General features: G+C 39.0%; 1 protein-coding gene across 3 annotated transcripts in view; it reads left to right on the top strand.

The window, feature by feature from the left end:
* The first annotated feature begins 8322 nt into the window (after positions 1-8322).
* The window catches only part of CAPZA2 (capping actin protein of muscle Z-line subunit alpha 2), a 31993-nt gene continuing 15219 nt past the window's right edge, over positions 8323-25096 (top strand). The window contains exons 1-4 of one of the 3 annotated variants that reach the window (XM_031507924.2): positions 8323-8435; positions 22062-22125; positions 24054-24105; positions 24755-24818. In XM_031507924.2, the coding sequence (XP_031363784.1) occupies positions 8397-8435; positions 22062-22125; positions 24054-24105; positions 24755-24818 (219 nt within the window). In that variant the 5' untranslated portion in view covers positions 8323-8396. Of the gene's footprint in view, positions 8436-17675; positions 18565-22001; positions 22126-24053; positions 24106-24754; positions 24819-25096 lie in introns of those variants that run through there. The other 2 variants (XM_077783441.1, XM_077783440.1) reach the window with 2 other exon arrangements.

Below are 25096 nucleotides of genomic sequence, written 5' to 3'. Positions count from 1 at the left end.
TCTTTCATAGGTTATCAAACTCTCATCTTCTGCTACCATTAAATTCCAAGAAAACTGTCTTGTCCTGTGTTGTACCTGAAACATCTATAAAGGCACCATGCTGCTCTTCTTCCCTCTTTCCCTAAAAATTACTTTTGAGGGCCACAAAAATTTAAAAGACAAATAATAGAGATACTTGAGAACCCACTTCATCACACTAGATGATGTTACTTTACATATCTAGATATCCCACTTCTGCTTGTAACTCTTTATCAGTTCATCCTACACATCACAACAGAAACATGGGACTTCTTTTTTTGCTGCATTTCCTGATCCCACATGAGAGACTAAAACCAGAACTTCAAAATCTTACTGTGAGGAAGGAAATGGAGCACAGTATTTGCACTAACTTTCCACACATTGCAAAAGCCTGAGCTTACCATTTCAGAAGCACGTGCACTAGGCTTTTTCTCAGACTAATACTGATCCATATCAGTCAGGGATATCGTTATAGCACAGCAACAGGAATTAAAACAGGCACAGATATGTAGCAAATACAATTCTTTAAAAATTGGAAAACTGGTTAAAGCATATGTGGAATAAAACTTTGTTCCCTTTCAGGGTCAAAAGCATTTTCTTCGGTTCAAAATTGTTACTGTAGATATTAAAAAAAATTAGTGAGTTATTATTTACTACCAAAATATAATTGCAGTTCTGAGGTGTTCCATTCCCAGTTAGTCCATACAAAATGCTTTCTAAAGTGCCACAAAGAAGGGTTTTTTTGTTGTTGTTGTTTTTGTTTTGTTTTTGTTTTGGTAAGTATAATGATTTATTCCTTTGTGCATTTCTTGAGCTTGGAGAAATGAAACTAGTAAAATCAGACCTTTAATCTTTGTGTTACTTTTTTTTCTGAGTTGCTCTTCTTAACCAAACAGTTACTTCTTGGGGAGTTGTTGAGGATATTATGGTGGGATGTATTTTCTCTGGGTTTGCATTAGAGGTTTGTCAATTGTCTTCATGACAGCTGAGGGAGAACTACCCCTATGATGCAATTTACTGCAACAACAAAAAGTATTTTCCCTCTTTGCAAACTTCTTGGGAATAAACAGAATTGTTAATCTAATCAAAAATTCATTCCCATCGAGATAATGAACAGTGGAAATACTTGGGAGAGGAGGGGCAAATTCTTCCTTTTAAACAATTGAATAAGTGTTTGTCAATATTAAGCCTGTGAAGCTGGTCACAGCTGAGTTCAAAACAAGTATTTGTTGATTAATAATGCTTGTTTTTAACTTATTAAATTAATAATACAATGGATAATTCCTGCACTAACTTTGTTATGCCTCTGATATTAATCTGTGCAACAGATCTCTGTACCATTATAAAACAAATTAAGTGTAGAATTGAGGGAGGCCTCAGAATAAGAAAATGTAAGGGGTTGAAGTCAAACAAGTTGAATGCTATCTTGGGGCAATGTGTAGTGATATAAAACTTAGCATTCCCTCAGACACATTGTGCATTTATCAGTAACCTTCCTTGATTCCTGCTCATTTAATTTACCTGACATTATCCATAGTCATCATCAACTTCAGAATCCATGTGGGTAAAATCTTGGCTCTCTTGCAGTCTCAAATTTTCTATGACAACAGAAAATCGAGAACAATGCAATTACTACAGTCATATATAGGACTAGTTCTGTTAAAGTCAAATAGCAAGATAAATTCTCCAGTATCTTTTACATCTAATGGGGTTTCACTGTGTTCCAGTGCAGTGTTAAGAAATGACAGGTCTCCCAAGGAAGCAGCAGATCTTGTGCTCTAAGGCCATGGGTAAGTCCTGACTGCTACAGGCAAATCACAGCACTGTCTTAGACAGTCTTTGATTAAACAAAACACTGCAGACCAAAACAAAAAAGAAAAACAAAACAACAACAAAAACACCAAACAAACAAACAAAATCACACAAACAAAAGAAACATGTTTTAATAGATCAGTGTGATTTTATCAATATACAACATGGCAACTGTTTCAAAAGTAGATAACAGAAATAATATTCCTACAAGTTTGGACGCTGTCCTAACTTTCACAAGTATTTAGCATTCAGGACTATTATTGAGGTCAGAAGCAAGTATGCTCAAGTGCTTATGCTGTTTATGATTCAGATGCCAAACATTCAAAAATAAAATTATTTTATTTCAAAATCCAACCTTCTTTGCCTACTATTTCTTCCAATATGTACACAAGATGAAAAATTAAGGCCCCACACCACTGTTAAGCAGCATGAAGTACCACTGACTCTGTGAGATGTTTTTCTCTCTACACTAGCCCAGAAATTCTCAGCTCTTTACTCACATCTGCTTGAATGGTTTATCTTTATTGAGATTTTATCTACATAAGACATTCAGGTCTACAGAGAATAAAACAAATAAGAAATTTGGACTCCTACAGTGAATCTCAACTTCATTAAACAAATCAGCACATTTACCATTTCCTGTTGAAAAATAAAATTGCCAAACAATGTCTCAATGTCTCCTTTAGAACTAAAATAAATAAATCCAGCTAGAACACTACACTTCCTTTTTTTTTTTTTTTTTTTTTTGAGAAAGGAATAACTAAAAATATAAGCAAGAACCGGGCTCAGCAAGAGGGAAGGAAAGGAATTTTTATGTTTTCTCATGGAGCTTTTCAAAATCAGGTGGCTGCTCAAATCCTGTGAGCTCCTGTTCTATTCCTGTAACAATTCGATGGCTGGGGAAAGCAGTGCTCCAGCTCCCTCAGTTTTGTTTTCTCCTGCTGCTTTCTCAATCTATCCTGGTACAGAGCAAAGGCAAACAAATAGGTACACCAAAAAGGAGTGAGACTGGTTCAGGCTGGAGAAGTTTTGGACTTGCTGTAAAGCACACTGCTATCATAATGGTCCTCTTTATGGGGTGTAGAACCCTTACACTTTGATTCTGGTCTATTTCCTAATGCCCAGCCTGTCCTCTTGCCTTGTAATCCTAATCCTACTCCATCTCCATATTATCAATAGCTACCAATACAGCATTCCTGATGTCTGAGTAGGAGCTGCAATAAAGGCAGTACAGAAGTATAGCCCTCTTAGTACAAAGTCCTTTGTGCATAAATATATGATTTACCACTTTGAGTTCAGCTTCCCTAGGGTGCACAGAACAGCGTTGAACTACAAGTGTAGTCCTCTCTCATTTCCCTTAGCTCTTTAACTTCAGCTGCCCCATGTGCTCTTCACTTGGCCCTTGCGCCTCTTCACTGGTTCATCACCTTCCTTCCTTTTGATCATCTACCAGTAAAAGGGGATTTGGATGTCATAATACAGGTACCTAATATTTAGACAGCTGCATCTGAACTCATATAGACAATAGTCTTGTCCTAAGACAGGTGTCTTAACTAGGTCAGATGAACCACGCCTTTGGATTGCTTATTTCTCCCTGTTGATAGAAGCAGAGGGTCATGAAGCTGAGACTCGGCTATTTATCAGCTAAGTATAAAAACTACTCCCCAGTAACCCAATTTTAAATACTCAACAAAACTTTTTTACAGATTATTCATTTGACCATTCTACTGATTCTGTAGCCTGTATTCTTCAGACATAGGGGATCTGATTGTAGGTTTCTCCAAATGTGTTAGTTATTTTTGCTGCTTAATATGTTAGCTTTTTAAAAGCCACATTGTTAGGCATTAAAATGTTGTCTATAGTGGCCAATTTATTTTCTTTACCAGTCCTTTGATTCCTTGAATGCATTGTTTCATAAGATTTGTAGACTTGCATATGGGCTTAATCCAAAATTCTCTGAAGAAAGAATCCTGATTTCTTGCTGAAATGTAAAAGGAAGTACTGTCAAGCAAAGAAGATTAGTGACTTCTTATAAAACATCTTTCATTACAGAAAATCTACAGAATGTAGTACATCATCCAGGTTAAACAAGTAGGCCCCAAATACACCTCTCATGAGTTTGTCCTTTGAGCAGATGCAATAGATAAAATGTCAATCACCTGCCTTAATGAAAAAGAATGAAAACATGATTTATTTTTTTCTGCATTGTTTATCTCAATGGTCAGGGCCAGTTCAGAAGGACAGAGGTATGCTGGGCTAACCACTATGCCCTATCACCTCATTGCCAGTCTTCAGGATGGTTTCAGCACAGAAACTGCACTTCTCTCAAGCCGTATTGATAACCCTGCAGGGAGACCTTGCAGTGAGGAGCTCATTGCTCTTCCTCCCAATGCTATTCAAGGGCCATGGGTCTGGCTCTACAGAGTCAGTACAGAAAAAAATGACAGAAGCAGTTCAGCAAAATAGCACAGTGCTTGACTGGTAGCTCTACTATGTCTGATGAGATTAAGTAAAACTCAATAGCTGTTGTTTGGGGAGTGGGTGTGTTCTTTTTATAATTAATTAACTTTTCTCCCACTACATCACTAAACCACAAGCTGCTCATCAGACAGATCTGCTGCCCACAGTGAGCTTCACATAGTGGGACTAGACAGCTGCTAAGACGTGAGTTAGCTAGTAAGAATTATTTTGCTGTTCTGTATGTAATTGTAGTGCAAATTAGTCTTTGATCAATGTGTAGAGACAGTGCCACATGAAAAAATAGGAATTTTATATATGAGATTTAGTGGTTGGAAATTTGCTGTACTAAATTTAAAACAGCAGGCAGAGATATATGTGTATATAGAAGATGTGTTTAAATTCCAAACTGACTCATGTATCACTGCTATATCCAAAATCACTTCTTAAGCTTGACATCCTAATGCCTCATATCCTGAAATTTTTTTATGCATCTCCAGGATTATTTTCAGTCCTCCTTTAAAATTCCTCTGAAATATCCATAATCTTCCTGAGGAGACACACAAACAGTCCAAAATACTTCTGTCACAAAATACAAAACCACAAAGTCACATTATTTCTACATGATTATTCATTTCCCATTAAGTCCTAAGGTCACAGTAAAGTACCTGTGTAGGAACTATTAAGAAGATTCAAATCAGTTTCTATGATGACTAGACCATCCTCCTCTGAATCATTCATTTAATTATGTTAGTTTCAGCAAACTTCCAAGAAAAATCTGGTGTAAACATGGTACATCTAACAGACAGATCTATTAACTTACAAGAAAACTGTTCACATTTATCTGAGATCTTCTACCTTTTTGAACTATCTTCCTGATACATATTAAATAAAGCAACACCCATGGCAATAAATGGCAATATCCCTCCCAGCTGGCAAATGCCAAGGTGTGTTAAAAGTTAACAGAAGCATTTCATAGACCTCAGGCAGTTTCTCTTAAGACTCCTGAGTGGAAATCATAAACTACTGTTGCATGACACTGAATGCTGTACAATGCTGTTCTCTGCTACAGACCATTACCTTTTATTAATGAGATATAAAATCTATAATATATGCAAAATATTCAAAACCCAGATATCCCTTAGATGCACATTTTCTGTTCTATACTTAACTCTAAATCTAGCAATGGTCTTATCAAACATTAGCTTTAGTTGTCATTTATCTTATTCCTCACATAAATACACTACTGTCTGTGAGAACCCCGGGCTCGGTCTGGGGTCTTGTGTGGTGGTAAAGTCTCTCCTCCAACCCGTGCTTCCAATGAAAGACTCTGCAGCCTCTTGCTGTTTGGTCTCAAGGCAGTTTATTGCGAGTTATCTAAAAGATTGTCTTTGCGGGCTGCGGCTGCTTGGTCAGTGGCCCAGGTAGAGGCACACACACACCCTGACATCCTCTCTGTCTGCTGTCTGCTTCTTCTCCCTCCCGCCCAGGGCTGCTGCTATCTTTTATATGATATATTATGTGTTATATGTTTACAGTTTTTCCCCAATACCTACTACCTATCTTACAAGGTGCTTTTCTACTCTAAACCAATTTGTGAATGCCAACATCACCAAGAACATGGAGGCAAGGAAGAAGAAGGAGGAAGAACAGGACCAGCCCACTTTCCTCCATCTTAGAACTTCTGACCCCCATGTACAAAGTAAAAACCCCCCTGTACAGGTGCTAAAACCCCCCTGTACAATACTAAAAAAATTTCCCCTCTACTTTGTAACTACTTTTACTATACTATCTAACCCTTTGTGACTGCTTGTTCCACCTTCAAAGTTGGTAACACATTCCATGGCTCAAACTCAAAATCACAGCTGTTTCCAGCTGCTTGCCAGGGTCTAAAATGCTTCTGACCAAGGACTGGAACCTCTAAAAATGTCTGAGGGACATTTTGAGTTCCAACAACTGTCCATTATCTTTATCCTCCATGGCTTCAGGTATTTTAAATCTTTGTTCAACTGTCGTGAACCAGCCATGTTGTCTAACCTATACATTATTTTTACTTGTTTTATTTACATGTTTGCATTATCTACTGCCTTTCTTTGTGCCATTAGAATACTCACAATTGGTTTGAAACACTTTTTGTCCTATTTCACTTTCCTTCACTTTCATGTGACAGTTCTCCTACAGCATCTAGAGTAACAGTCCTAAAAAATTCTACACATATAGGCATATTTTGCTGTAGTGCACGTTGGCAGAGTTTGTGCAGAACTCATGCAAGAAAGACAGATGTGGATGAACTCCACAGCATGCCAAGATCCTGTGGCTTGAAGCTGGCTACATTCACACCACTAACCATGACTGGCATAGGTGTATCTCAGCACCTGTGATTTTCCCATCAATGATCAGCTTTTCCTTGTTCATCCTAACTGAGATGAAGTTCACTGTGCCAGACATTAAGAAATTGTCTTTTTAGATGTTACCAAAGGGTAACCACTAGCCCAGAGGCAATCCTTGCAAGTCATCATCCCAAATCCCTGTGTAGCTGCAATGTCACATTCCTGAATGACATTCTTCACAATTTTTTAGTCTGGAGGTAAAAAATTTCTAATCTACTTATTTTTCTCCCATTGATGCCATTCCATGTCCAATCTTCTACAGTACAAATCCCTTCACACATTTCTGTCCCCAATATTAGACTGAGCTTCCCACAGCCTCCCCCGCACCTCTGGGTGCCCGGGTCTCAGGCACCCACTGAGCACCTGCTACAATGGGGGCTCAAACCTGGACATTCTCCTCCTGTCTGGGGGTTGGTCTCTTCTCCCAGGCAACCAGAGATGGGACAAAAGAACACAGCCCTAAGCTGTGCCAGGGGAGGTTTATTTTGGATGTTGGGAGGAATTTCTTCACTGAGAGGGCGATTAGATATGGAAATGGGCTGCCCAGGGAGGTGGGGGTACAATCCCTGGAGCTGTTTAAGAAGAAACTGGATGTGGCACTGATGTCATGGTCTGGTGAACAGGTGGTGTTACCCACAGGTTGGACTCGATGACCTCAGAAGTCTTTTCCAACCTAATTGACTTTGTGAGTTTTCCTTCTGGCTGCTCTCAACTCCATTTGCAGTTCAAACCCTTTCGGGATGCCCCTGTTTCCATTCCCAGCGCTCCCCTCCGCCCCGGGATCCCCATTCCCCATTCCCAGCGCTCCCCTCCGCCCCGGGATCCCCATTCCCCATTCCCAGCGCTCCCCTCCGCCCCGGGATCCCCATTCCCCGTTTCCCATTCCCCATTGCCAGCGCTCCCCTCCGCCCCGGGATCCCCATTCCCCATTCCCAGCGCTCCCCTCCGCCCCGGGATCCCCATTCCCCGTTCCCCATTCCCCATTCCCAACGCTCCCCTCCGCCCCGGGATCCCCATTCCCCATTCCCAGCGCTCCCCTCCGCCCCAGGATCCCCATTCCCCATTGCCAGCGCTCCCCTCCGCCCCGGGATCCCCATTCCCCGTTTCCCATTCCCCATTGCCAGCGCTCCCCTCCGCCCCGGGATCCCCATTCCCCGTTTCCCATTCCCCATTCCCAGCACTCCCCTCCGCCCCGGGATCCCCATTCCCCATTGCCAGCGCTCCCCTCCGGCCCGGGATCCCCATTCCCCATTCCCCATTCCCCATTGCCAGCGCTCCCCTCCGGCCCGGGATCCCCATTCCCCATTCCCCATTCCCCATTCCCCATTCCCCATTGCCAGCGCTCCCCTCCGGCCCGGGATCCCCATTCCCCATTCCCCATTCCCCATTCCCCATTCCCCATTGCCAGCGCTCCCCTCCGGCCCGGGATCCCCATTCCCCATTCCCCATTGCCAGCGCTCCCCTCCGGCCCGGGATCCCCATTCCCCATTCCCCATTCCCCATTCCCCATTCCCCATTCCCCATTGCCAGCGCTCCCCTCCGGCCCGGGATCCCCATTCCCCATTCCCCATTCCCCATTCCCCATTCCCCCCTCCGCCCCGGGATCCCCGCCCGCCGCGCGCGCGCACAAGGCGCCGCCCCCGCCGGGAGCGCGCGCGGGCCCCGCCCTTCCTGCCGGGAAGGAGGAGCGGGAGGGGGCGGGCGCAGCCGGACGGGAAGATGGCGGACCTGGAGGAGCAGCTGTCCGACGAGGAGAAGGTAGGGATGGCTGGCTAGGTTGTGCCGAGCCGCGCCGCCCTGCTGTCCTCCGTCCCTCCGAGCCGGCGGGGCTGCTGCCGGAGCGTGGCCGCGCAGCCGGGCCGGGCCGCCGGCGGGGCGGGCGAGGTGGAGGCCGGGCCCGGCCGCATCTCCCGCCGCGCCTTGTACGGTGCGGGTCGGGCGGGGGCGGCGCCGGGGCCCGGCGGGGGCGGCGGCCGCTCGGCGCTCCCCCGGCCGCTGCCCGCGGCCGCCCCCGCCCGGCGTGCGGGGCGCGGGGCCGTGGGGAGAGGCAGCAGGGCCGCGGAAGGGCTTTCCCTTCCCCCGCCTCCACTTCCCGTTCCCGAGGCGCCGTGCCCCTGCCCGCCGGCCGTCCGCAGGCAGCCCCGCGGGCTCCGGGGGAGAGGGGATACATGTCATTGACGAGAGGAAGGAGCTGTGGGGGTGAGGAAGGCTGTTTTGCTTCCTGCCAGGAGGCAGTAATTGGGGAAGTGTGAGGTCAAGGAGCAGAGGGACTGTGTTAGAGATGTACCATGTCCTCTTCTTGTGGCAGTCGGAAACTCAAATTTAAAGCAGATTTTTTTCCAGAAAAATCTCAAAAGGAGCAGGATGTTTTGTGAGACCTCAATTATCACTGCTCCTTGTCATCCTCTGGGGGATCCAGCTTCACAGCAGCTGCCTGTTTCCAAGCTAGGGTGTGGTGTTTTGTGTACATGGTGCACTGCTTCTGCCTTTATATAACGCGTGCTCTTGCTCACTTTCCACTTTAAAAACTTACATTTTCATGTCTGTGGAAGCTGTGAGATGACTCAAATGTGGACGGCATCAAAAATGATAATTCAAACTTATTTGAATTTAGAAGGATGTCTAAAATATCTAAGTGGTTACAGTAAGACAGGTTTTCTGTTTGACCCTGTTTTATAAGTAGAGATGCACTGATATGCCTAGGAGTGCATAGCAACTAGATCTCGCTATTCTCTTCCCAAGAGGTTTGAAGACTCTGCCTTCCTCTGCTTAAATCACATTTCAAGGCCACCTCTGTGTTGATACAGGTGATCGAGAAGTACAAGTGGTAATTGCATTTTTTCTAACCCCTTATAGAAAATAGAAGTAACACTAATCAAGTACATTGTTCCAGAAGGTATGCTAAAAATACTTTAACTACAAGTTATCTTGTTACTACTGAATGGTTAAGATTGGAAGGGATCCTTGGATATCATATTTTAGAGTCATCTAGAGCAGTTTGCCCAGTACTGTGTGCAGGTGGCTTTTGCAACTCTCTAGGGATGCAGACTCCATAGCCTCCTTGGACAACCTGTGGCAATGCTCAGTCACTTTTGCAGTGAAAAAGTGTTTCCTTGTGCTCAGATGGCACCTCCTATGTGTCATTTTACGCCCATTGCTTCTTGTCCTGTCAAATAATAAAAGACAGAATGGCAGTTTTATCTTGTCTCTGTGTGATCTTGGCAGCACTGCCTGTGCTTTTGTGGCTGATGGAGTTAAGTTGGGAACTTTCTTCCGCTCACAGATTTAGTTTTTTCTTTTCTCCAAAAATGAGTGCAGAGACTCTGCCTGGCTTGGTATAAGTGAATAGAATGAACACTCATCCATTGTAAATTTAAATTGATTTCTCTATCAGTCCCATATAAAATTGATTGTACGAGTGGAATTTTCCAAGCCTAAGAGTATATTTTATTGGCTAAGAAACCAACAATGGGTAACACTGCAAATTCATGGAAAATATACATGTGATACCTTAAGATTTTATTTCTGATGCATTAAGTTTTGCCATCATTGTACAACAAAAATGTTATTTTGAGTAACATTTTTTGAGTACCAAAATAACAAAAATGTTATTTTCAATTTTACTTAGCTTAAAAAAAATCACAGCTGGATGGCATTTGACAGACACACCCTTCTCACTCATCCAGTTAGGACTATAAATAAATGCCGGAGTAGATGCAAAGAGGCAAACATTAATTTTCATGAGAAATAAATCACATTGCTCCTTTATATATTTTCCTTCCATGACACAGAACTGATAATGTTGAAGGCTGATGCACATCATGGTGGTGATGTAGTTTTGTAGATAATTTCAGTAGAGACATAACTAGAACCCTGAAACTCCTCAGACTCAAGGAGGAAAAAAGGTGAAACAAGTAACAGAATTGTTTTTTTTCTCAGACTTGTAATGATGTATGAGCACAAATAAGAAATAGAGTGATGTAATGATAGGACAAGTTCAGAAAGGTCTTTGATTCATATCTTACTTCGTGTTTAGTCAAAAGATTTTAAGTGTTGCAAAGGCAGTAAGCAGTTCCATGTACCTTACTATTGCTGGATTTAAGATGACTGTGTTTAGCTGTAGCATAATTCAAGTTTGAAACTGGCAGTGTTTAGCGTAATTGAGAATATAGAAAGGGGCATAATTGAAATAGTGGCAAACCAGATTGTTACAATTCAGGTAAATAATATTTAAAACCAAGGAAGGATAAGAGACAGAAAGAGCATTTCAATATTCAAGACAGTTTTGAGCTCAGTTTTGTTCTTCAGATTCCCATTTTTAAAGAGATTTTTGCAGACTTGTTTTTCTTTCAGTGATGCAATGAGTGTTGCATCATTGCAACAATACGAGGACTATTTGTAGCAAATAAGGTGTGTGAGATTTCTGTGGATCCAAAGTTCTGAAGTTGGACCATTGCCAATGAAATTTACTGGTTTCAGCATCCAGCGATTTTCCAGTGCTAAAAGACAGCCTTTGTGATCCACAGTATTTTGTAGTTGTGTTATTCACATAGTTCACTGAAAGTTCAGAAGTTTTTAGGTATGTTGAATAATATACATTTGTTTGTTTATTGATTCAGTTTATTTAAAAATGGGGTGCAAGAGGTGGAAATCTTGAAGCCCTGAACTCTCAAACACCAAAGTCATCACTTCTGCACCCTTCCTATAGATATTGCATCATCACTTAACAAGTTTTGAATGCAAAACCTATTCATGTGTGCAGGATATTTGTAGTTCTGTGAAAGTCTAGTAACCATTTTTTGCATTTCAATTTTATTCTGTTTTTTCTAGAAATGGTTTTCTTACCTGTAGCTACATAAAACTAATAAATATGCATTAAAAATTTTAATTAGCATATTAGTGGGAATATTAAAGGTACAATTTATCTACATGAGTGTAGGCCATAATTAATGAAAGGTACTGATTTTACTGTAAAAGTTGCATTTGCTAACGTAAATACTAATTTACAAACAATGGCACAAATGAAAAACAGCACAAAAACTATTTAAATCATAAAACTAGTGTTCTCTAGTCCATTTTTGGTGACTTGAAGGGATGTGTTTTCTGTAGGTTTGGTTGGGGTATTTTGTTTTTAATGTGAATTTACAAAGCGGAGGAGTTAAATAGCTGTGTATGACTTGAGATACAGACTCAGAAAATCAGGATGTCTTCAGGGAGGAAGGGATAACACATGAACTTTTTAAATACTAAATTAGCTCTTGCATTCCTTAAAATGCTGAACATAATAAATATGGGAATTGTCAAATATATTTTTTGAAAAAGGAACTACACCTCTTTCATTAAGTTTATATCTCAGTAGTTTCACTTATTCAGAAAGATGGGGTTTAACAGTGTGATTAGAAGAAAACTTCACTTAAAATGAGGAAGTTGTCCCATTTGTCAAAGTGAGCCTGGATGGCTTCCAGTTATTTCCTGGTGCATGGGGTAACTTTGTAAGTTCTTAAATTTGTAGGTTTTGACACCTAATTTACCTCATAAACTAAACTCTGCAGTGTAGTTTTGTCAGATTGAGGAAAACCCATTTCTTATGTCAGTGATTTGGAATGAAAAGTTTATGCCAGTAAAATGAATCTCTCGCCTCTAATGTTGTCTTTAGAGCATAATACATTGGAAGCAGATTACAGTTACGTATACAAGCCCACCAATGTGAAAGGCTCAGGTACTTTTCTCAATGCAAATATAAACCTTTTTCCTAAAACTGCTTCAAAAGCATTAGCAGAAATTTTGACAGGAAAAAAAAAAGTTACTATTCTAATTTACATGTGTTAAAGCAATTCCTGTGCTCTACATCATTCATTTTGACTTTCAGAATTGTGTTAAATAAAACTTGGAGACTGTAGATAAGTAGGAGGTGCATTTGAATAACATTTTTGGGTATAATTGCACTGTAATCTATAAAGTAAACTTTAAGTCTTGCAAGTATCCTTGATAACATTTTGATGAAATTCTTTAGTAAGAATGAGGAAGTTAGGAGTGCTTTTCAGAGACTGACATGTAATTTTTAATGTTGGAGGCCTTCCAACATTTAAGATTTTTATGTCCATCTCAGGATATACATGAAAATGTGTGTAAAGATAGTATGTTGTCTTGAGTTAGGTTTTTTTTTTTTTTAACTAAAAATACACCAATACCATTGAGATTGAAGGACAGATATTTGAATCACTTCCTTGGGAAACCATTAAACACTGTCTGAAGAAGGGATCATATATTGTATGTGTTACTGCAAATAATTACTTGGTTTGCTTCTACACTCATACTGTCTGGAAGAAATTTCTGAAGGTAACTCAAATGCTGGTTAGTCAGAATGGGCTGGCTTAGATAAGGTTGCTTAGGAACTTGCCCTTTGAGTTTTGGGTGTCTCTAGGAACTGAGACTGTACCTCTGGGTGAGGTGTTGCAAGGTTTGTCTAAGCCCACAGTCAAAAACTTAAATGCTGGTTAGTCAGAATGGGCTGGCTTAGATAAGGTTGCTTAGGAACTTGCCCTTTGAGTTTTGGGTGTCTCTAGGAACTGAGACTGTACCTCTGGGTGAGGTGTTGCAAGGTTTGTCTAAGCCCACAGTCAAAAACTTATCCTAATTTATGATTGTTGCAACTTATGTACAGTGCTGCTTGTCTTTTACCATGTACCTCCATAGTGAATTACTGTGCAAAGCAAATTGTTTGTCGTTTTGACAAGTGAAAAGTAATTACTTGCAGCTTGAATACAAATGAAACCTGTTATTATAAATAAAAGATCAGTGATTTCTAAGATTTCAGGTCATATATTTTTCCTTAGTACTAGTTTGAAGAAATCAGGTACCCTGTGGGAATTTTGACTTCTACCATGTTGAGGAGTATTGGGTATTGATAATGTAGTGGCGCCTGAGGACCATCAGGTCTCCTTCTTGCTGTCTTTGTACTCTCAAAACTTCTTGCAGAAGCTTGCTACCTAGGAAACCTCATAGCTCAAGTAGATAAGAGAAACAAATTGAAGCAAAAATAGAGTAATAGGACAAGTTATTGGCAAATACAGAGATGAAACTGGAGACATTACTTTATGATATAATAGGTATGGTTCTACCTTCTACCAATAGTCTTCAACCTGCAGTTCTGCTGTGAAATTCTATTTTCAGTTGGTTTCAATTATGGCAGTCAAAAAGGAACAGGAAAAGGGTTTTAGCTGTATTATTTAGCAAACCCATATATTTTTTACAGCCCTGTATACTATTCATTTTCAGGCTCTGGAAGTGGGATGTAAAGGAGTTTAAAGTGCTTGTTGAGAAATGAAAGCAGGCTTTTGAGCATGCAGCAATTAACTTTTTTAATCCTTGAGTAACAAATTTCTGAAATGTAAAATACTTCCAGTACTTTCTTAGCTTGACAGAAGGCATTAAAACCTTGAATAGGTAACTTAGAGAGAGAATTGTAAGACGCTGGAATTGGCAGGGGCAGACAACAGTTACAGTGGTATCATATTCTATCCATTTTCAGCAAGGTCTGTTACGTTCCTTTTCTCTCGCCACAGCTATTGAATCTGTGGGCTTAATGTCCTTGGAGTATCTCAGTGTAGGAAGAAGAATCACTTTAAAAGCTTGGGCTTTGTAGTAGAAGAATATTTTGCAAATATGGACCAAGTGCTTTTTAGCTTACGGTGGATACCACTTTGTAAAGACTGATGAGAAAGAGAGGCCTTGATGCTGCAACTGAGGATCATGTGTGTTCATGTCCGTGTAACAGGACATCTTGGATTTTTATGTGGAGATGACACTGTTGGTTTCTTTGTGAAGTCTTAGTTAGTAATTTCTTTTACCATGTACATCTCAAATAAAACTTAATGCTTCTGCTTTTCATGAAATGTAAAATTTTACTACTTTTTCAGTGAATGACAGCAAGGAAATAATTTTTTTGCAAGGAAGTAATTTTTTTTATGTTGTTTATCTGTTGTCTGTCTGGTCCATAAGCTTAAGTATGCAGTTGCTTGACTACAATTGTGTATATATATATATATAATTATAAATAGTTGTATAGAAATACATACATTATAAAAATATATATAAATAGCTGTGTATAAATATCTATATAATAAAAGGTTTCCAATTTTATATGCTTAGGAGTAATAAGAATAACTACAGAATAACATGGGGGAGATTCGTCTTCTCTTACTTTTTTATGGTTAGTCTTGTGTATTACTCAAATAACATCCTTTGCTTTCATATTCTTTTTTGCTATCTGTGGCTGACGCACCAACTTACAGGAGTTTGGGTTTTTTAAAATTTTCCTAATATGATGTGGTGTGTAAAGTGATTTTAAGATAGAGACTTTTATGATATTTAGATACTCTTCCGCTGAAAGGTCCTACAGTGAAGCATCCACCACCTTTCAAAGTGGTTATTTTTGTGAAAATAGATCTCATTATTGAAGTCAGATCATCAGGTAAGAATGAAGCTAAATTATCACACATTGTGTAAGATTTATTTTTTGCAGCACTGTGAAGGGCTGGTACCGTTACATATTCTTAAATACTTGTGTATTGAAAACATTTGGGGCAAACACATGTTCTCCAGATGCAGTGTAGCTTTAGGCATTACAGTTAAGGAAATGTCTGTTCAATCAAAGCCATAGGTATGGAATGTGCCCCTCCTTTCCTGTGCCACAGAACCACATTTTTACAGTGTTTTTCCTTAGCTCTTCTAGAAGCAGAAGTGAACTGGTTACTGCAGTGAATTTTCAGTTGAGCTTGGTAGGAAGGCAGTTGCAGCACTACATTTATATTCATTCCCTCTCTACCAGAGTCGTTGCCTTTGTTCCATGTTTATGTGAAATGATGCATGTTTTGGGATGCTGTTTTGCTGTTTGAAGTTATACCTGTGGGTATGGTGAGGTTTATGAGATACAGTGAAGGCAGTTTGCTGCTGACATGGGGTAATTACTTTCTCACAGTTTAATTCTCGGAGCTTGTCCAGCTGTTTGAAGGCTTTTTAGCCTCACTAAACTGTCAACAGCAGGAAGCAATAATAATTATTTAAAGCTCTTTTTTAGCTAAATTGGTTGTTATCTTCTTGCCACCTTCCTTTAGCTAGATCAATTTGCTTGTCTGAATACTCACAGAAATAGATGAGCACTGATGATACATAGGAGTTTGTAAAAATAGTGGTGTAACATTCTGGGAAGTATCTAACCTAAAGATTTAATGAGCAATTGGAGCCAGTACTACCGAATATCTGGCTCTCCAAAGGGGAAGCCAGTTACATTTTCTTGAAACACCAAAAGGTTTACAAAGTCAAAAACTATGTTGATGTTTGGCTACAGCACCAAACATTGTATCCTGCAAATATTTGAACCTTAGACTGTGCTCCTTGATGTGTTTTATTGTCAATGCAAAATTCATTTCGAGTGGTAGATGTCAGAGAAGTTTTGCTTTATAAGGAAAAATAAAGCTGCATATTGAAAAATAATGTTACAGCTCAAGCTGAACTCAAATCACAAGTTTGTTTGAATGAAACTCAGAACTAAGTAAAACTAGGTAAGTGTTATGTCCAGTATCACTTCAGTGAGTACAGTCTGTATCGCTTAATTTGAGTGTGACTTACAGACTTGAGAGAATACAAATTTGCCTCATTTAACTGATGTCTGTGTTAATATTTATTTATGTGACTATGAGCTAATTGTGAGAAAACCCTGTAGCTAATTTAATTGGGACAGGACAAACCCATTTGTTTAGTTGCCTGCAGACAGGTTTTTAACAAGAACTATACAGAAGGCATGACTGAGAGCAGAGCTCTCTAGTCTCTGCTAGAGAGAGATGTGATGTGATATCTCAGTATCTTTTTTTTGCCAAACACAGGTTTCTCTGAGTGGGAGATTTATTGTATGCTGTAAGATAGCTAGGGTACCCTCAGGAATCCTGAATGCAAATGCATGATATACAATGCTTTGAGCCTGCTGTAACAGTAATAAAAGTAACTTTGAGAAGCTATTTTTATTCCCCTGTGATTAACAACAAAGTTGTCTTTGAGTGGGAATTATTGTGGGAATCTTTTGCATGCCCTCTCTCTTCTTACTTTCTCTTAGGTAAAAAGGGGTTTTTAGTATCTATTTCACTATTTCATTTTTACTGCTGTGGAGCAGTGAACTTTAACCTATTAGGAGTGTAAAGGAAGGGGTGGGTCTCCCTCCTGCAACGAGTTCACAGCTGAATTTCTGAATTTGAAATAGGGGATATATAGGAAAGAATAAGGGTGAGTATATGGTTTCACAGTATCCTACTTATCAGCATGTTTTTTCTGTGCAGCATGGATGTTGATTGAAGGAGTGAGCTGTCAGGGTGCCTAACAAACAAAACTCTGAAATACCTGTCCTTCAGTTGAGTTAAAAAGGGGGAAAGAAAAATGAAAGAGGGAGAGTTTTAATGTCTCTGTTACTGTTAGATGCACCCTAGCAGAGTCCAAGGAGTGAGCTGCCTTGGCAGGGCTGACAGTGGCACTGAGAAGCCCTGCAGTGGGAACACTTCTCCTTGACCATATATAGGCACATACAGCACACAAGGTCGGGCTTCTCCAACCAGTGTCACTTCTCATGTGGCAGGAACAGGAAGAGTGATCTCGGAGCATTTGAAGCCACTATCTATAACTTCTTAAAAATAAAATAAACTTCAGAATGTCTTAGGCTGGAAAAGATAGAGTAGGATTTCTCTCATGTACCTGATGGGTATCATGCATTGAGAAAAATTAAATTGTGAAGTAAAGGCAGAAGTATGGAAAAAAATAGATTTAGAATAACTGCCACTATTCTATACATTACTACGTTGCTCTTTGCTAGGGTAGTCTGAAAACTACAAATATTGTTGTAACTGAGTGTAGGAATTTGTTGCTAGACCAACTGTTTTAATCCCTAGCAGAATAAAGAATTAGGCATAATGCCTAATATTCATCACATACATCAATCCTGTCCTTTTCTCTTTTGCTAGGCTTCTCTGTACGAATTTTTACCTTAATTGACATAGTTTACTTTATAAAATCAATATGCTTGTAGATTTGATAAACTTTTAACTGATGTAATGGGGTAGCATTTGACTTCACTTGAATTGTGGAAGTAAACCATTGGTGATCAGATGTTCTGGGTTAGTGAAGTCTGAAGTTTATAGTTCCTTGCTACTCTGAAGACCTGAAGCTGAAAACTGACTCAAATCTACATCAATAAAACACTATCTTAAACTTTAGGTAGTGTTTTGGGAGTAACTACAGTAATAAGTGGAGAAACTTCAGGTGTTTTATGTCTTCGAGTTTTCTAAAGGAAGACTCAACTGTAGCAATTTTTTGTTACTTGCTGATACATACCTAAGTTTCTTGTACTATGTGTAAGGGTGAAGTACTCTTGAATGGAAAAACGTTTTGTCGTTTGGATTCTTAAGATATTATGATGTTTCTGTTTTGGCTTGCTCAAATCAATTTTTAGACACCTCGGCGCATTGAATAATCAGCATTGGTTGTAAATGCACCTGATCGGTTTTCTTAAAATTATTTTCAGCAGATACAACTTCCTATCTCAGTTTGACTAAAGAGCAGTTTAACTTTTTGCTTGTCACTTTATATTACAGGTTATGTGCATTTTTAATTTATCTTTTTTTAGTTGCCTGTGAACATCATATTTTATACAGAGTGCCCCTTTGTTTTAATTGTGCTTTCCCAAGTGATAGCTGAGGCTTTTTGCTGCCAAAAGGGGGAGATCTTAATCTCATAGAGGCTTATGGAGGTACATTCATTTATCCTTCAGTATCAGTCTGGGTTTGAAAAACAGAAGCCTCCTTTAGAGCATTTATTTCTGCAAAAATTCAGTGGCAATATATCTGTAACTGCTTTTCAATTCTAATGTGTTAAGTGAGACTACTGGATTTAATTCTTTTATATGGGCTTTCTGTATGTATGAATTGGGGAAATAATGGCTTTATCAGATACTCATCACAGAGAAGTTAATTCAGTTTAACTGCTGAAGGAAAATGGGATTACTTTTAAATTGGCTTTACAAAGGCAGGTTAGCAAAATACAGTGTCTTAGCTGATACACTCTCAACTTCTGAAAACACATTAGATTTTTTTGCTTTTGTAAACATGAATATACTTTATACTTGATGAGGTATTCATTGCAAATGTGCATGATTGTCTATCTGTTCTATAAAATGTTTCATCTATGATGAATTTTCACACAAAAAACTATCAGTGAGAAATTTAATTTACTTGTAAAATGTTTGTAAAAAGTAATGTCTAGGTTGGTCTGTCGTGAGGACATCTGAATGCTTTTGAATTAATATTACTTATAGTGTAGCTAATTTTATAAGAATCGTTTTTACTGATAGTGAAAAAAATAAGCAAAACCAGATCTATATTACCAAAACAGCTGAAAATGAGGTAGTGCTCCAGTTTTAGTATAGACCCAATGTCTCACCTTACAGGTGTTACCAGTTTAAAGCATGTGGCCATTCAGGGTGCAGTTTGGGCACCCATGTTTTGCTTAATTTTGCTTCTATAGCTGCTGCCTGCCTAAAACTTATGGACCTGTTATTTCACAACTCCAGATGTCTATAAGTCTTGTTTCTCTGCTTGCCCAGAGCTAACCTGGCCTTGGCAGGGGTAAGCAGTCCTGTTCACATGAAGTCAATGAATCAAGAAATGCTGTTCCTTCATCTTGAGCTGGGAGTCAGCCCACTGATAGTCATGCTGAAATCACACAACTAAATACTCGCTTTTCAGGGCTGATCCAGGACCCTATTAATTGGTGTAATGGTTTAACCCCAGGCATGCCACTAAGCCCCACACAGCCACTCAGTCAGTGCCCCACCAGTGGGATTGGGGAGAGAATTGGAAGGGTAAAAGTAGGAAAACTCATGGGTTGAGGTAAATATAATTTAAGAAGGAAAGCAAAAGTTGTGCATGCAAGCAAAGCTAAATAGGGAATTAATTCAGTATTTCCCATGGGCAGGCAGCTATTCAGCCATCTGTAGGAGAACAGAGTCCCCCATAACATGTAATGGTGACTTGGGAAGTCAAATGTCATCACTCCAAAAATCTCCCACCCTTCCTCCTTCTTCCCCCACTTTATATACTGGGTATGATTTGGTGTGGTGTGGAATATCCCTTGGTCAGTCAGGGTCACCTGCTCTGGCTGTGTGTCCTCCCAGTCTCCCACACACCCCCAGCTTCCTTGCCAGTGTGTCAGTATGAACAGCAGAAAAGGCCTTGGCTGTGTAAGCCCTGCTCAGCAGCAGCACAAACAGCTGTGATCAACACTGTGTTCAGCACAAATCCAAAACACAGTCTTCTACCAGCAACTGTTACGAGAATTAGTTCTGCCCCAACCAAAAGCAGCATTATTGGTCATTTGATAAAATGCACTGGTGATAGAACCTTGGAGCCTGTCTTACCCTTGTTCTTTGTAAGTGCTTTAATAATATATAGGTTAGCTTTGTTTTGCATTCTTTATATTGCTTTGGCTTGAGCATTGAGCTGTGTGTGGTGCCTTGACTTCAGCAAGAGGTACCAGGAGTGTGGGGATTGGTGATTAAGATAATGTGTGTAACGCAGATAAGTTTGCATTCTTCTAATTCAAAGGAGCTGATCTAAGTTGCTTTAATAAGCAGCCATAGAAGAAGGTCCTCTTGCCTCTCTGTGTCTTTTTTGAAGAGTGAACTTTGTGGCATTTATCTCAGTATAATGCAAATTCATGTTTACATGGAAGAGGAGTTGGTAGGAGTAAAGAGGAGATGGTAGGTACTTGAGGAAGCAGACAAATGCTGCCTGCAATCCAAAATGCAACATTTAGGTTAGAAAGTTGGGAACTGACAACTTTTCCATTATCCAGCTCTGAATAGTTGTGTTCTGTTAATGATCTGAAAGCTGCCTGGGCTGGTCACTTGGGATCTCATGAAGGTTCAACACTGCCAATGAGGCAGCTAAGTGCTCTCCCAGGACATTTTAACTTGAACCACCTCTCCTGGAGACCCTTGTCTGAAATCTGGGCCATGTCAAGAAGCAGGGGCCCAAACAGTGACTATATTGCTACCCTCAGTTGTGAAAGCTGTTTTCTTGTCAGTTCAAGAGCTCTAGCATGCTCAGAGAATTTCTTTTGTAGTTTCAAATGCAAAGAAATGTGTAAATGTGTTCTTTGGTTATTTTTAGATATTTTTCATTAAATGCGTGCTTCTTAAACACCCTAATTTCAAACAGTGCTCCCAAGCACTAAATCTTCCAGCTTTTCATTCCATAGATACATCATAGAAGTTGTTGGAAAGGGAAACTCTGGTAGTATCCTGTATTTGAATAATGACACCATATTGAGGATGCAAGAGAGCTTTAAGTGTCTGGTGAACTTGGATAATTGTAAAGGATAGGAATTTTTGCCAAATTAAGTTAGGGAACCAATATTTAGTTTGTTTTTATAATGGGTGCCTTTAACAGTTCAAGGAGGAAAAAGATTGAATCAAAGTGACATTCTGCAAGTAAGGTAATAGTTGAGAAGTTTAAGGGTTGTTTCACATTTTAAAAGTATTTTTGTGGGTTTTTTGCAAGCACATGTGTGGAGCTGTGTAGTGAACCAGCTCAGGGACCTGAGCAATAACTTACCTGATTTTGCTCATTGTGCTGTTGTACAAGGGCTTGTGCAAGCAGGAGAGAGGAAGCCAGGACAGGTGTGCCTACTTTCAGTGAAAATAGTGGCTTATGCCATGTTTGCTCTGCAAGAAGTTGTGGCTGAAGGCCATTAATTACTAATTAAGATCTCAAGAGTTTTTTTAAGCTTTATCTGCTGGTACTGTGGTACTAAGAGGTCCTAGGTAGATGCAGGTGAAATTATGAGCTTTAGTGTCTACGCAGTGTTTCTAAGCTTAATCTGTTCGTGTGGGCCTTTTGGAAAGTATAGAACCATATAATATGTAGTAAAATTGGAAGAGAAGCTTTGAAGATCAAATGCATCTTCATTATGGTTTTTGGCTCTCTTGGGGTTTGTGTTGTTTCCCAAGCTGACATTGATTGTGAATATATTATTGATCTTATTTATTATATTCATCTTTTCCTGTTTGCCTGTAAAAGAATGACTCAATTTGACCATCTGCTTCCATCACATATAATCTCTATTCTGTTTGAAGAGGTGGAACTTTATCATCTGTATTTTTAGTAAATATCAAGTAGTTGAAATAATGTGAACAAATATGTGAAACAGTGGGAGCTGTACAATTTCATGAAATTGTTGGAGCTATTGAATTGTATGGAGGTGTTAAAACTCCATAATGCATAACTGCTTTGAATAGGAATGAATGCAAGTATCTACAATGACATGATTGTTTTTATATTTAAGGTGCGTATAGCAGCAAAATTCATAATTCATGCTCCTCCTGGGGAATTCAATGAGGTGTTCAATGGTGAGTATCTGTGTGCTCTGCCCTTTTATTTAAAGTATCTATATCCAAAATTGCATTGCTGATTATTCTCCTGAATTTAACATAGCTTATATTGTTGCAGCTCCCTTGCTATAAGGGTGGTTTTGTAGCTGGGCATGATAAGCTTTGCAGTCACAAGACAGCTTGAAGTTTAAATGCAAAACAAGGGAACTACTACTTTTTGTGATGTGAGAACAAGCTTTGTTTTGAATGAGTCATGAATTAATAGTTGCAAGGGTTTCTTTTTAGAAAACAGATGCTCTTATTTTTCATCATCAGTAGACAATTATATTTTTCAACAAAAATTAAACTAGCAGAAATCAAAATTGTCCCTTTTTTTAAGAAGGAATATCATTACAAATACTTAATGTTGAATACACAAAAGACTACTACCTGGTGCCAGTTGTGGAAAGAATATTAATCTTCTCCAAATATTTCTAACCTTTAAATTCTAGGCACACTCCATTTTACTAAGTGTATTGGTAAACTGAAAGGAAACTTAAAATAAGCTTCTTTCAACTGTTGTTGTCTGAACTTTATCTAAGATGTTATTTGTTAAAAAAATTGTTGTTTGTCTGTCATCAAGATATTTGGGCATACAAATAGTATAAAAAGGCAGGCTTTATAGTTGTGGCTTACAAATGTTTCTGAAACTATATAAGTAATAAATAAATATGGTATACCAAACCTGTAGTCAGTGTCAGATTGGAGAGAGCTTAAGTTTATTAAAGAATGCAATGCTTTTACAAATACCTTTTTCTTATTAAAATGTGGCCAGCTGATTATTATTTAAAATTAGTAAGTACTTAATTTCTGAAGTGAGCAGTTTACTAACTCGGCTTTCTGAAGATTATTAAAATTTCTTAGAATAGTACTGCTTATAAGCTTCCTTGCTGTGCTAATTCATAGCTGATCAATAACAGAGTATGATGTCTGACCAGTGTTCAATGAGATTTAGGCTGCCTTCTTAAAAAGAGAGAGAAAGCTTTTAATTACAATTCTGAAAATTGTGGGGTTGGTTTTGTGTGGGGTTTTTTTAGTATGTGAGGTATTTTTTCTCCTTTGGGGTATTTTGTGTTTTGGTTTGGATTGGGGGACTTTGGTTTATTTCAGGAGGGTTTGCTTGTTTGTTTTTTAAAGAAAAAAATACCTTAAATACATTCCAGATTTTTTTTTTACTTTTCACTTGAATGATACCTTGGAAATATTTAGAGGAGGTTTAATATGTTCTGGCAAAACTTAAGATTGGTTAGTTAATGAGCAGTGAACTAAATTGTTATTCAAACAGGGCCTAGTAAAGTCAAGTACATAAATAAGAAATTTGCTGCACAATAAATATTAAGTAATTTTGAGGTGAGTATTTAAAAATGTGGATGTTGAAACACAATGCAACAAGTCTTGACTTTATTCTATATTCATATGTTTCTTGTATCATGGTAGAAAAAATGCTATTGTGGTGTATAATCTTCTGCCTAGTGAGTGTCATTTAGAAATGAGACGAAAAATGGTAGGGCTTAAAATCCAGTAAGTTCCATGCATACCATATCAGTGTCATCAGAATACAGTAACAATAACATAGTATGAGCGAGTGGGTAATATTTTAAAGGAAACTTGGTAGAATTCTGTGTTGGTTTCATTCAGAGCTTCTCTAAAAACTAGATTGACAGATTTCTAGAGCCTGTAGAATACAGCTTAAATCTCTGCCAGATTGTCTTGGAAGAGGTCCGTTTCTATACTATTATTTTAATTTCATTCAGTCAAAATTATAAAATAAGAAGCAATAAATTTCCTACCTAGTAATCTCTGTGGGTATGGAGTAGGGTTTTTTGTTGTTTTGTTGATACTTGTTATGTGACTGAAACAAGCTTCTGAGTTAACTGTACTTATATGTTGTAAATGCCTCCTTTTAGATGTTCGGTTGCTGCTTAATAATGACAATCTTCTCAGGGAAGGAGCAGCCCAGTAAGTATCAGATGTCACATACTCAGTTGCATGAAAGCAAGATGTTTTTTTCAGTAGGATTTGCGTAATCAGTAAGTGGTTCATTTAAAGATATGTGCTTGGCAAGTAAAACCCTAATTGTGTGTCTGGGGCATCTTTGATCAAGTTTAAATTCATGGCAGAGGAGAGATCTGTATTGTATCCTAATGATTAGAGCAACTTTGTTTCATGGTAGAAATTACTTGAACATCTGTAAGATACTGCATCCTTAGACCCTACTTCTGTATCAGAACATTATGCCTACTGTGCTTTCATGCCAAAATTTGTTGCATCTGAAAGAATGGAGTTATGTGGCTTAGTAGGTTGAATCCCTGTGGAATTTAAACTTTATCTTTTCTCCAGTTTCTGTGAGTTATTGTAAAGCTTAGGTGTTTGTCTACATCAGGTTACTTCTGAATGTAAATTTTTGTGTAATGGCAGTTGGAATCTGTAATACAAGCACTGAGTGGAGCAAAGTGATTCCAAGAATTTTGGCTTGCTAGGTAAAGCATTAATATCTTTTTTAATGCATCATTGCGCAGATTATTAGCTATTATTTATATCCCTTTTCTGCTACTAAGGAAGAAGATTGTGCTTGATGCAAGCTTTTGTTGTTTTTTTTCTCTTGTAGTGCATTTGCACAGTACAACTTGGACCAGTTTACTCCTGTAAAAATTGACGGTTACGATGAACAGGTATGAATACAGTGAAATATTTGCAATCTTCCTTAAACTGTTAAAGACATTCTGGCATTGGAACAGTTGTTGGCAAGAAAATTGAAAGAAAAGCATCTGCCCTACCAAATGTAGAGGTTGTGCTCCTTCAATAGCACTAGTAGTAGTCCCATAAGTTAATCAGTTAGGGGTATCTAAAGAGCTTGAAATTTTGGTCTGCAGTGTTGGCTGAATTCAGTGTTCTGTAGCTGTAAAAACAATTTGCTCCATTGTTAGTAGTAGAAGACATCAATTTCTGT

The sequence above is a fragment of the Lonchura striata genome, chromosome 5, assembly GCF_046129695.1.
Source record: "Lonchura striata isolate bLonStr1 chromosome 5, bLonStr1.mat, whole genome shotgun sequence".
Taxonomy (NCBI): domain Eukaryota; kingdom Metazoa; phylum Chordata; class Aves; order Passeriformes; family Estrildidae; genus Lonchura; species Lonchura striata.
This window is presented reverse-complemented; position numbering and strand designations above follow the sequence as displayed.